Here is a 13973-nt window from a genome sequence, read left to right on the forward strand (position 1 = left end):
GATGTCTGCCTAGCTCTGCCAATGCTGGTTGCCGTGGACAGAACCTGTCGATGAGTCCTATCAAGACCCATTTTTGGAGTTGTCCCATGAACTTGGCGGCTGCTTAAAGATGCTTGGTACGAGTCACTCCCTCTGGGGAAGGTGGGTGCTTCAGCACAAGGATTACTTATTCTGGCTCTAATAACACAGATTCAGGATAGCAGGCTTCTTCCTCAGAATCAGCTGATAATGAGGATAATATCTGTTCTTTTGAACTTTTACATTAGGCAGTTGCATAATCATCGCCTGCGGAGATGGAATCCGTTCTGAATTCACTGAACATTGATCTTATGGAAAATATCTCAGATGCCTCTGTTTCTGCTTAAATTTGGCCACTTTTTTATAATCTACCCGTTATATTTTTTATTATGATTAGAATTGTTTTGTATAACATGCTTATTAGCATGACTTTGAATTAACTTATCTTTCCTTGTGCCTTTTTATTATTTTATTAGTCACTAAGGGGGTCATTACTATGTCCCCCGCCATTGATACTGGGACTGGGACCGCCCGTCTGTAAGGCGATGGTTCTGCACCTCCGATTACGATGCTTTTGCCACAGGGGTGGTTGCATCCTGCAACCTTAACATTGCGGTGGGTGCTGCTGGCTGCAGCACCTGCTGTAATGTCAAAAACCCATGTCTTATGTTCCCCTGCACTACGTGTGCCTTCCACCTGGTGCAGGGAAATTCAGGGCGGTACCCCAGTGCACAACCACCTCACCCCAACACAAGGGGGTCCTGCAACAGGCCCCCAAATCAAATCCCCGCCAGCCTTTCCATCACAGTTTCACCATCATGAAAAGGCTGGTTTTCAGCAGCATTGTAATTTGGGGGACGGTGCCTACTAGGAACCGCCACCATTCTACGCATGCTGGCCGGGTAAGCCAGGCAATCGTTCCGATTGACTGTGGCGGACCCGTGGCGGGCGGTCTTTATGACCGCCGCGCTTCATCAACGATTCCTCCTGCCATTGTACTATGGGGGAACAGCAGTACGATGTTGGAGGGCCCGCCACCGCACTGCTGGCATTGGCGGGCCTTCCGCAATCGTAATGACCCCCTAAGTAACTTTCCCGACGGAGAAGGTGTAGTAAGTTTCCTTCTGGACCTACATTGGTTCTCCTTTGCATATTTCATCTTTTAGGCTGCCTTTTGCTTCGTACAGCCACACATAATGTTTGTTTTTGTGCCACAATATGGTTTTCGAAATACGCTGCACATGCGATTTGTTACGAAGTTCTGCATCTCGGGACTCAGTCTGAACATTTTGTACAAGATCGAAAAACATGGTGCACTGTTTTAATGTGATCAGTCAGCAATATCTCCTAACTTTTAGACACAACACAAAAGCACAGCTACTGTTTTCCAACATGATACTTCCTATCATATAAACCTAGACCTGCCCTTTTTAAATCAGAGGGGAATTCTTGAGTGACAGGTCATGGAAAGGGCACCCCAGTCTAGTGTAAATTGAGTTTATACTTATGATGTGAAGCACCTAACTACAAAATACCAGGTATATGGTCCTGTGCTAATCCCAGAGATCACTGATATATCTCTGTGCTCACTAAGTGGGGGTAGGCTTTGACAGATATATCATTAACATGTTAGGGCTTTTCATTGTATACAGTTTGCTAGTAATGTTGATTCCTTTACTTAGTTGTGTATGTTTTCCAATTGCGACACACTTGCTTCATAATAGAGCATGATAGTTTCAATAAATATTGTAAACCTTCCTCATGTGTTTATTTTATTTAGTATGGACATGCATAAGTGAGAATCGAAAGGTGATGATCTGTTCCCACGGTTCCCTTAAGGACTAGAGTGTTGTGTTCTAGGTTGCCAACATTACCTGCTAGTCTGAGAAGTTTAGGCGTTCAGGTAGCCAGGACATTTGGGCTGAAAGGCACAGATGTGGCAGAGAGACACAGTCCCTGGATTCTGACATTCTGTTGTCCCAAGCCACAGTTCGGTGCAAGCAGAATCCCTGCGACAGTGACCTGCTACCCTAGTCCATCTCAATAAGTAGATTCCCTTTCCCTCCTAACCTTTAGCAGCTGTTCTCTCGGTAAACTGGAACAACTCTGGCACTCTTCTTGGCGGCGTTTCACTGCTGAAGACGGCAGAGATCCACTGTGTCTTGCAGGGTTGCACTGACCCTCAGAAGGCAGGAAAGACAGCAGTGCCACAGCTTCAATCAACACTCCAACACTTCTCTTGCATTTCTGTGGACCCAAAGAAAATGACTTGGCGAATCACAATCTACCAGTCCAACTCCGGATCCCCAAGCAAAGGCAAAGAATCAGCCTCTCTCCCTCTCTTAGATAGGGAGGTAGAGGAAGCTAGTGAAGGGAATACTTCCACTCCCAACTTCTACCCCTCTGTAACACTACACCAGTAAAAGCTCAGTCTGGTTGTTCCCTCTCTACTGCGACAGCAGTGGAGTATCAGGATCCAGGTCCTATTTTATTGCTGATGACTTATTATGGATGCCATATACAGTAATATCATTTAGAGATGGTGAGTGGAGAGCAATTTTAATTTCCATCTGAACAAATTGCACTTCAGTGTGCATTGTTCATGTGACATTATACTGTATCTTTAATGTAAAGAAAGTTTACTTTTTATCTTGTATGTTTTAATGGTTGTCTTTTTTATTTTTTCACAGTGTGACTATCTCCCTTTGGATTACCCTGTCTCTGTAATAACCAACCTCAAAATGGTGAGCCTTGACATGAAATATTTGAGTAGATAGTGACTTGTGAACAAAACTAAGTGTACACTACCAGTGATGGTCAGTGCACAGATAATTATAATTAAGGCTCCTAATTTTCCATTTTTTACAGATTTTTACAGATAAATTCAGACAGAAAACAATGTGTTTTCTGCCTGTATTTATTTTTAAAAGCGGAAAAATACAAAAAATCGTGTTTCTTGTGAGTAACTCTTCATTCTGTCCTTCATGAATTGCAGGCCAACAGCAGAGCAGAAAGCATGGTAAGTTAAAAAAAAAGAAACAGGATGAGATTTCCTTAAATACAGGCATTAGTCAACATATATTTGTATATAATGCTATATTTACATGTGGGTGTAGTGTTTGGCTGTATTGGGCTGCTTAATTTGCTAAAATGCGGCAGGCATCAAAGTATGAGTGCATGTTTATTACTTAAATAAACATGGAAATATATGGTTTTACGACTGTTTATCCTCAAAAAACAAAATAAATATGGATAAATACCAATAAGAATGCCCAAAAATAAATATGGATAAATACAGACAGAAATGTTAGAAAAATAAATACCATAAAATCGAGTGCCCTAGTTATAATACCTGTTTGCTTTTTTCTGTGTGTGTTTGTATTAAAAATAGACGCATCCTCATAATAATGCAAATACAGACAATTTGTTCGATCTGGCTACATACAGATTGCTTTAGATTTTTCAAATACCTATTGTTACCACTACTATGACCACAAGTACAAATACATACACCTATATATAAAGCATGGGTTTATGGTTAGACCTCTCAGCCATTAGCTAGTTTGGGCCAGCCCCCTTTATGCATCACCTTGGTGGGGATGTCTGTCAAGTTTGGGGACCAACCAACATAATTTCATGGATGTTTACATTTTCTCTCCTTATTGATGGTGGGGCAAAGTAGTTCATGTCTGTGAACACAGTTGTTCCTTCGTTTCATGCACACAGTCGTTTTAATCATTGTACTAATAATAGTTGAAAAAAATAAGCCTGGGCAACAGGCAGCACCAGAGAGCCGCTGTGGAAAAATTAACTGGTTCAGTCAGGAAACATTCTAGGGTGGAAAAACATCTGAATCACATATTTTGCTACTCTTAATATGATGGCTCTTACACTGTCCCACTGACCAAGAACTGAAGTGCTGTGTGTGGCTTCTTAGCCAATGAGGCGCCAAAAAGGAGTAGTGTGCTTCTGCTGTCCACTGCCCTTGCTGCAATCACTTGGACGGGCGACTTGGCTAATGCACACATAAGCCTTCAGCAGCCACCTACATGCAATGCCAGACGCAGCTGGGAGGCTGATTTGGGCACAGGAAGGCCTCTTGCAAATCAGTCACATGACCAGACCAAACGTAGTGCTGCATGCTGATACAAACTGAAGTAGCGCTAAAATTCACATATATCACCTCAAAAATTGTGAGAGCCCCTCTGTAAGAAGACAGAAGATTCACAGCTGTAAAGATGGAAAGCAGGTTTTTTTCTTATGCAACTCCATCCACACTATCTCTGCCAGCTAGCTGTGTACTCACAGTGAAACAGTGGCATATAAATATTCTAAAGTTGTCAGATCAGACCTCCTTCAGGGGGGTTACAGGGTGGTTGCTGGCTGCTGGTCCCTACACATGATGGTTCAGGTAATTTGCATTGCTGTCCTGGGTACATCATACTATGGCTCTGCAAACTCTGCTGATTACAACCCATCCACACTTGACTCACAGGGCTGAGAGGAGAGAACAGACAGACTTCTCAGTGAGCGGGTGCACTCAGAACTCAACAATCAACTAACAGACACAATAACGTAATTGTCCATCCCAGTGCTTTTGATTTAAGAAAGATAAATTAATTTTAATCATCAAAAGATTCTAAAAACTTCACAATTCAATTTAAGGTACAAATCAGTGATCTACATGACGCCTTCCTCTAGTGGCTGGTTTCCCTCTCTGCGTTAAACTAACCCTAGTTGAACCCCCTAATGGCCAGTCTGTGGTATTTTCCTTGCAAACTAATCCCCTGTTTCTCTCCTTCCCTCCCTTCATTTCCCCACTGGGTCTCACTTATCAGAACATAGGGCACCATGAGGATTCCGTGACAGTTGAGTCAGTTGTGAATGAGGCTTTTTTGGTAATTGGATGCACTTTAAAGACTAGCTGCCAATAAACTAATCAATGCTTACCTGTCGGCTCCTTTATACACACAACATTACATGATCCTCTCTAGGAGTGAAGGTAAAGACATGAATCGGGCACAGACACTGTTGCAGGGATTCTGCTCAGGAACAAAACTATGCTTGGGACCATAGAACATCAGTATGTAGGGGACTGAGTCACCACACCACATCAGTATCTATGAGCACGAGCCCGATTAGCTATAGTGCCTCACTTGCCCTCCTAAACTTTACAGAGATAGGTGATTTGGCACCACAGAACACAACACTCTCAACCCTCTCAGGGATCAAGGTAACAGGACACTCACTTTTGCACTCTCACATGTACTTGTCCACAATAAAATAAAAAAGAGATATGAAGGACGTTTACAATGTTTATTTAAACTATCATGCTCTTAAGATGCAATAATTGTGCCTCAATTATTAAACAGATGCATGTCAATAATGTAATCAACATGGTTAATAAACCACATAAAAGAAAGAGCCCTGTCATGTTATCTGACAGATCTGCCTTAACACTCCACTACTAAAGCTAAGCGGTTATAGATTATAGATCTCTTGGTTCAGTGGCGGACCCTGTACCTTAGCATACATAATTAGAAGTTCTACATCTCCGCCAACGCTGCAATCTTTTCTTAGGACCTTCGCTCTGTGTGAAAATACACAAAAACGCGTCACTAAAAATCAAGCATGATATTTAGTTACATGTCCAAACCAAATAGGCCTACAATGTGCATGATTAGGCTAGCGTAGGAAGACAATACAAGAAACACACAACACAGTCTTTAATGTCCCCCAGAAGTCATATGCACACTCACTCCAGTTTCTGTTTGGTCTAGTGGGTATGTGGCAGGTTGTAATGCTCTCTCTTGAGTGCATCTGGCACTTTGGAATCCTTCCAGCGTGTGAGAGAAACCTCTGGAGCCTGGCATGGCTGTACCTATGAGCGCACAGCCACCCTGGTCCAAAGTTTGCGGTGCAGTGGCCTGAGCGTGGGGAGTGCAGGTGCAGCCCCGGGTGGGCCAATGTAGTTTTGCAGCTAGTGCAACCCCCAGAGGACCAATGTCACATGACAATTGCAGCCCTGCCCAAACCAAGCAGGTCGTTGCAGCCCTGGTTGGGCTGATTTCATGGTACAGGAGCTGCAGCAGAGGCTGGGATCATTAGGCAGTTGCATCTGCAACTGGGCAGAGATTGTCGCACAGCAGTTGGAACCCTGTTTGAGCCGAATAGGAGATTACGCTGAGCAGGTCCCACTAAGAATCTGGTATGAGAGACCTAGGGAGACCCACTACTGCACAGGTACTTCTAGCTTACTCTCAGCAATCCATTTCCTCTGGATGTCTCACAACCCTGGGGATATGCTGGGATTCTCCTCCCAAAAAAGTGTTTTCTCCTGTAGGGCCAGGTGGCCGACCCTCTGCTGTTCCAGACTGACGGCCATCCAGATATCAGCCCTGGTCACAAAGCAGTCCTTTGAGTACTCTGCAGAACACTGTGGTCCTTCACGTACTCTGCAAATGTCTCCATCCCTTGGTCTTGATAGGGTCGGAACTAGAACAAAATATAGTGCTTTGGGTTCACTTTTATACACATTTTCTAGACATGGGGTATGGATCCACTGTCTCGCTACTTCAGAACCAGTATAGGGTGATTCTCCTTTCAAATATTTTTCTCAGACTGCTCTCCAGACATAGCCTTTGTGTGGAGTGATGCTTCCTACAGCAAATGGCACTGCGACTGACTCAAATACTAGAGTACCCATAACACATTGAAGAGCAAGGTTTCTGCACTTGCCTGTCATCAGTCACACTGTAACAATAATCAAGGACAGATGAAAGGACAGTCCGGACCTCAACTCTTCCTCACCTTACATAATAGACATTATATTATAGTTCAACCCTCACCCCACCATCAACCAAATAGCAGTGCTCAAGAAGAACTAATTAAAAGTACATTGCCAGCAAAAGTCCTTAGGACATTTCTAAATATGACCTGGTTTCCATCCTCCTTACTTCAGTCTGGCTCCTCACCCTCCAGCCAGTATGTCTCACTACACCTCACAATGTCAGCACACGTACCAAAATAAGTCAGGGCACCAGATATGCATGCACTCGGGCCATCAAGGCAGGGGATCACATCCAAACACCATGAGGCGACATTCTCATTTCAACAAAAGTACATTCTAAACTATACATTCAGAATTATGCATGCACTTCTTAACAGGATGCCACACATCTCCGTTTACAGAAGTAGAACCCCCCCTAGACAATACATGCTCAAAGGTAACATAGAAAAAACAAGAAAATAATACTATTAGGGTAAAGGTATGACAAAGAGAAAGAGAATAATTTGAGAAAATAAGATTTTAACCTAGTAGGGCATGTGCACAGAAATATATTTCACATTTCTTTTTTTTTACAAAAACACTGGAGATTTGCGCGTTCTTTTAACATCTTTTTCATCTCTTGTCAGAACGAGTTTTCTCACCATGTCCCGAATCCCTAACTCCTTTTTCAATTAATTTCCCGAATTGTAGAGAGGTGAATTAACAACATTTTTGCAGTCACCTTTTTCTTAAAATTAAAACAATTGAGATTCCCGATGTTATCATTTTCCAGTTTCATTGCCCCTTCAAATAATATGGCCACTCGAAATGTTCTCCGGAACTTTGTCCCAGATTTATACCCCAGAGGGGGTTGTACAACTTCAATCCTAAACAAAAGAGCAAAGAGGACGTTAATATTGTCCATCACACATCCTCCCTAAATCTAATCCTATATCTATGCAAGAGCCCTCATTCCCCTAGGTGGCATGTTTAATCATTGGGCCCTGCTCCACGCTAAGTGGGTGGTGCAATACCTAGAATGCCCCTCATACAGGGACACTCTGGTGGAGATCTTTTGTGTACCCAGTTAGAGTGAAAGTGAGATGAAGTTGGTAGTGGGTGTGATAAAGGATTAAATCGCCTGTAGAGACAACAGTGTCTCCCCTTTAAATTATAATATAGTGATCCATGCCAAGATTAAAATAAAGGGAGCCAAATTGACTATTAGTTGTTGATTGGTCAAGTACAGTGGTCTACATGTTTCGTGCCTATCTGTTTCACTTAGCATTTCTTCAGGACCAAAATTAGAGCTCCCTACTGTCTAGGCGAGTAACCTTAAATTAAGTTATCCTCAAGCTAATTATGAGCACATAGGCGCAATACCTTCATTGAGTGTCTCACCCATAAGGGAACTCACATGATTCTGTATCTTTGTACGCCTTGTGTGACCTTAAACGGCCCCCAATGAGGTGCGAAAACTCTACATCCGTCCAGCTCAATATTTGTTTAATGTGCTCGCAGACCATACCTGCCCCTGGTCCCCACTCCAGAATGACATCCAATGGGGGCCTTCTAGGGTCACACAAGGGCGTACAAGGATACAGGATCATGCGAGAAGGCCATTACATGTTTGTTTCTGCCATTTTACTGTTTGGACCAATCAAACACAAGGAGATGATGGACGGAGCGCTGAAATGTTTCAGACACTCACCCCAGTCACAGATCTGGGTTGAATCCATCATCGTTCTTTAACTCATTTCGCCACCCCAGTTCAGACCCAGCCATATGCAAATCCGTCTTGACCCTGTTCCTCATGGGAACACTCTAGCCCGAAATACCAAGCCTGGTCTTCCCTGGACCAGAAACAAGGATCCTGGGACCGGTATCGGAGTAACACCCCTCATCAGCCAGGCAAGCTTGGATCCAGTGGTGAAGTGAGCAAGGGACCCACGTCTGGGCATACCCTTCCAACTTAGAGTGAATAAAGACCATGGTGCAGGCGACAATCTTGTCTCGCCTGGACTATGCCTCTGTGCTTTATTTGGGGGGCAATAAGGCAGAGATTGCTAGGCTGCAGAGAGTGCAGACCACAGTGGCAAGAATGCTACTGGGTCTGCGTAGATCCAGTTCAGCATCTAATGCACTTCGGCGCCTACACTGGCTGCCTATGGCCAATTGCATAGAGTTTAAGGCTCTATGTATGATGTTCAAGGCATGGAAACTATCCTCACCACAGATTTTGTCAGATCTGGTTCAACCCTATGTCCCTGGGCGCCAGCTTCGTTCCTGTGGTCAAAATCTATTGGTTGTCCCGCGGGTGAAGAAAACTAGGGCAGCAGGAAGATCATTCAGAAATAAAGCCGCAAGGCTGTGGACACTCTGCCAGTCCATATCCGTGGTATGACTGGCTACTTGGCGTTTAGGAAGGAAATTAAGACCTTTCTCTTTCCTATGGTCTAGTCCTGTAGTGTGTCATCAGTCGCCAACTCTCCAGTCTCCACTCAGTAGCGCCGGGACGCTCCTTTGTTGGGGCAGCTGTTGCGCTTTAGAAGTGCTTTTAACATAACATAACATAACATAACAATAAAGCAAACACAAGGAGATGATGGACGGAGCGCTGGAACATTTCAGACACTCACCCCAAGTCACAGATCTGGGTTGAATCCATTTTTGTTCTTTAGCTCATTTTTGCAACCACTGACAGGAACGGGGCCTGATGCCATCTCCCGGCTCCGGGTGATCCCATTTTCCTTTCCCAACACCCCACCGTTGAGAGCTTGGTTATCCAAGCCTCTGCGTCACAAGCGCATTCCCTACCGCACCACCGGACAGGGAATCCAAGAAACTGGAGCAATTTGGTTAGAAGATTTTTTCTACTGCCAGTTTAGGACTGCGGTCTGTGAACACCACATGCCTCTTGGGCTGTTATTTCCACTCTGTGTGGGATACGGTGGCACGCATGCTGCCTCAATATCCGTAGGAGGCCAGGACAGTGCTCTCTCAAGCTATTGCTGAAGGGAGGGATGCAGCCAAGTTCACTATTCGTTGTGGCCTTGACACCGCCGACTCGCTGGGAAGGGTGATTTCCACGACGGTGGCGCTCCGTCGCCACGCTTGACTGAGGGCAACTGTTTTTTCTGGGGATGTCCAGAACACTTTGATGGACAAGCCCTTTGTTGGCTATCGCCTTTTCTGCAACAAAGCGGATAGTCTGTTGGAGCGCTTTAAGGACTCGCAGGCTACGGCAAGTCCCTGGACCTTTCCGCCACGCCCCCTCCTCTGCATTCTGCTTTTTGCTCCTTTCGTGTCCACGTAAGGGGCGCCCCAACACATTCATTACAGAGCCACAGGCCTGCACAGCAACAGTCTCAGCGCAGATGGGGGACCCGCTGAGCCGGGTCAGGGGGGCCAGCGAGCGGGTCAGTCCACCACCACCCCAGTCACCACTGCCTCCAAAACTTCCTAGTCCGGTTTTTCAGGCCCTTCAAACGCCAGAAAGACAAGGGCCTGCATCCTATCTCAGACCTCAGGGACGTCAATCGCTTCCTCCGGAAGGACAAGTTCAAGATCTTAACTCTGGCTCAGGTCTTGTCTGCCCTCCACCCTGGAGACTGGATTGTAGCGTTGGACCTGCAAGATGCACATTCCCGTCCTGCTGGCCCACCTGCGTTACCTGCGGTTTACGGTAGGCCATGGGCACTTTCAGTTTACTGTGCTCCGCTTTGGTCTTACCAGCGCCCCTCGAGTCTTCACACAGTGATGGCGGTGGTCGCAGCTCATCTGCGCAGATCAGGGGTTCCAGTCTTCCCCTATCCCCTATCTCGACGACTGGCTGTTGAAGGCGGGCTCGCCCCGGACAGTCGTCTCCCACCTCCAGACTACGGCAGACCTCCTGCATTTGCTGGGGTTCTCCATCAATGTGCCGAAGTCGCACCTGATTCCCTCTCAGAAGCTCCTCTTAATTGGAGCGGTTCTGGATACAACGCAGTTTTGGGTCTATCCTCCCGAACAGCGACTCCAGGATATTCAGGCTCTTATTCCAATCTTTCAGTCTCTATCCTATGTTGCAGTCAGAATGACCCTGAGGCTGCTGGGCCTCATGTCCTCCTGCATCCTGCTGGCCGATCATACTAGATGGCATATGCGGGCTCTGCAGTGGGACCTGAAGTTCCAGTGGGCGCAGCATCGGGGAACCTGTCCGATTACGTCCAGATCTCGGAGAATACTGCACAACAAGTACAGTGGTGGCTCACAAACCATCATTGGGTCAATGGCAGATCCCTCTTCCTTCCCCAACTGCAGCACACAGTGGTGACAGATGCAACCCTCCTGGGATGGGGCGGCCACATGGGCGAGGCGGAAATCAGAGGCCTCGTCTCCGGCGGAGTCCAGGCTCCATATCAACCTATTGGAGCTTCGGGAGATCCAACTAGCACTAAAGGCATTCCATTCCCCTGTTAAGGGAAGAGTAGTGCAGGTGTTCACAGACAACACCACCGCCATGTGGTACGGCAAAAAACAGGGCGGGTGGGGTCGTGGACCCTATGTCAAGAGGCACTGCTCCTCTGGACATGGCTGGAACATCAAGGTATTGCCCTGGTGGTTCAACACCTGGCAGGTTCACTGAATGCCAGGGTGGACAAACTCAGCTGCAGGTGCATGATGGATCACGAATGGCGTCTTCACTCGGAGGTGGCGCAAGGTCTCTTTCAAAAGTGGGGAGAGCCTTGGTTAGATCTAGTCGCCACCGAAGAGAACGCGCAATGTCGGATGCACGTCGGAATTTCCAAGGTGGAACTCGCTAGGCGACGCTTTTCTTTGCGTGTGGATTTGTGGTCTGTTGTACGCCTTTACGCCTATACCACTTCTGCCCAGAGTGCTAAAGAAAATCAGGTGCGACCGGGCCCAAGTCATTCTTGTGGCTCTGGACTGGGCTCAAAGAGTTTGGTATCCCGAGCTAATCAGTATGACCATCGATCCCCCGATCCGACTGCCTCTTCGGGAGGATCTTCTGTCGCAGCAGCAGTAGACGGTACTCCACCCGAACCTGTCCAGTCTCCACCTCCTTGCGTGGAGATTGATCGGTGGCATTTGATTCCTTTCGACTTGCCTCCTGAGGTCTGTGATGTCATTCTGGCAGCCAGGCGTTCCTCCACTAAGTTGGTATACACCTGCAGGTGGAACAAGTTTGTTGCATGGTGCACAGCAAAGGCTGTGGATCCCATTTCTGAAGTCCTTCTGTTCCTTCTTTCTTTGGCCCAACAGGGTTCTGCTCTGGGCACTATCAAGGGCTATATTTCTGCTATTTCATCCTTTCGTAGGCTTCCTGATCAGCCCTCTCTTTTCCTTAAAGGCATTACTCACCTTTTCCCTCCTATTCCCTTCGTAATGCCACACTGGGACTTGAATCTGGTTCTCACATATTTAATGTGCGCTCTCTTTGAGCCTCTTCACAACTGTTCACCTCATCTGTTAACTTTGAAGACTGCTTTCCTGGTTGCCATCACCTCTGCTAGAAGAGTGAGTGAGCTCCAGGCTCTTTATTATAAACCTTCTTTTCTGTCTGTCCATCCGGACAAAGTTGTGCTCAGAACACGTCCATCCTTTCTGCCAAAGGTTGTCAAAGCCTTTCACATCGGGCAGACCACTTTGCCCACCTTCTTTCCGCCTCCGCTCCTTCCAGAGAGGAAGAGAGGCGCCACCGTCTGGACCCAAAACGTGCGCTCCCAATTTACCTGAATCGCACACAACAGTTCCGGGTGGATGACCAGCTCTTTGTTGGCTACGTGGGCGCCAAGAAAGGTCTGGCCGTACACAAGCGGACGTTCTCCTGATGGGTCATCTTGTGTATTAAAGCCTGTTATTCTGGCGAAAAAGGAGCCTCCAGTGGGGCTTCGCGCCTATTCCACTGGGGCGACGGCTGCCACTACGGCATTGGAACGTGGTGTCCCCTTACAAGACATCTGTCAGGGTGCTACGTGGGCCTTGTTACACACTTTTACTAAGCACTATTGCGTGGACAGCCAAGTCCGGAGAGGTTCGCAGACCCACCACCAGGGTTGGCATTGCTGGGGTATCTATTCTAAGGTAAGGAATCTATCACTAATGTGTTTCTTTCAGATGAACAAGTTACTTACCTTCTGTAACAAAATATCTGTAAGAAATATTAGTTAGTGATATGTTCCTTTCCACTCCACCCATCCTCCCCGTTCTGTGAACTGATTTCTAGGGTTAAGGTCATCCCTTTCAGGGCCCTAGTTTCAATGCATCAGTGGTCAGTATCTTGCATGGCTCTGTGTTCCTGGTGCGGAAAGTCAGGTACAGAACTGACGTCAGCGCACGAGGGCGGCGTCTAAGTAGCTGCCAAAACGTCATCTCGGCGACCTCGACGCCAATGACGGATGCGGAGCCGCACGACGCCACCTTCCGACGCGCGGGGGTACTGCTGACGAAACCTTTCCGGATCCAGCCTGACGTCTGGGGGTAATTCTAAGGTAAGGAATCTATCACTAACTAATGTTTTTTACAGATATATTGTTACCAAAGGTAAGCAACTTGTTCTTTTAGACTTATCAGTCATTACGAGATGTTGAACTGTATAGTGGCTGCACCGAACCCAGCCATGTTTGGTATCAAATATGTTGGAATCATACCGATTCCAGTGTTGGAAGTATGATCCCATGTACTGGAGCGCTACTTAGGAGACCCCCCCTTGTACTCCCGGTACCAACTTTTCAGGGTCTGCAAGCAAGCCAGTGCTGCTGCTGACCACAAACACGGTTGTGCCATCCTGCTGCTGAGCCAGGATTCAGCATGAGAAGGTAGGACAATATATTTCCTGTCACAGGGAGGTGTGATCCACCTCCCAGACAGGACTTAGTGTATTGGGCTGCGGTAGGGGTGCTTGCTAGCGTCACCAGACTGGTTTGAAGGACACATGCCTCCTTGCATACTTCAGTTTGAACCAGTTCAGAGAGTCCTTGGCTCCTGCTCTGGCGCCAAAATGGAAAAAGGACATGGGAGTAGACTCCCCTCTGTCCAGCCCCTCTTCTGGGAGGGACGCCCCAGTTGTTCCTGCCCTTTCTTTAGGGTACTTAAGGGCTTACCTGTGGGTGGGTTCTTAGATTTGTCACAGGACAAGACTCAACCCTGAAACTACGTTGCTCTTCACTTGTCTGGACACTTG

General features: G+C 46.7%; 1 protein-coding gene across 23 annotated transcripts in view; it reads left to right on the plus strand.

The window, feature by feature from the left end:
• FLT3LG (fms related receptor tyrosine kinase 3 ligand) overlaps positions 1 to 13973 on the plus strand; it is a 676457-nt gene that overhangs the window by 328868 nt on the left and 333616 nt on the right. For 12 of the 23 annotated variants that reach the window (XM_078655107.1, XM_078655120.1, XM_078655119.1 and 9 more), the window contains one exon: positions 2709 to 2762. The exons of 2 other annotated variants lie outside the window; for them this stretch is intronic. In XM_078655107.1, coding sequence (XP_078511233.1) covers positions 2709 to 2762 — 54 coding nt within the window. Of the gene's footprint in view, positions 1 to 2708; positions 2763 to 3013; positions 3038 to 13973 lie in introns of all 23 variants that reach the window. 9 more of the 23 variants (XM_078655105.1, XM_078655115.1, XM_078655109.1 and 6 more) reach the window with 1 other exon arrangement.

The sequence above is a fragment of the Lissotriton helveticus genome, chromosome 7 (assembly GCF_964261635.1).
Source record: "Lissotriton helveticus chromosome 7, aLisHel1.1, whole genome shotgun sequence".
Lineage (NCBI taxonomy): Eukaryota > Metazoa > Chordata > Amphibia > Caudata > Salamandridae > Lissotriton > Lissotriton helveticus.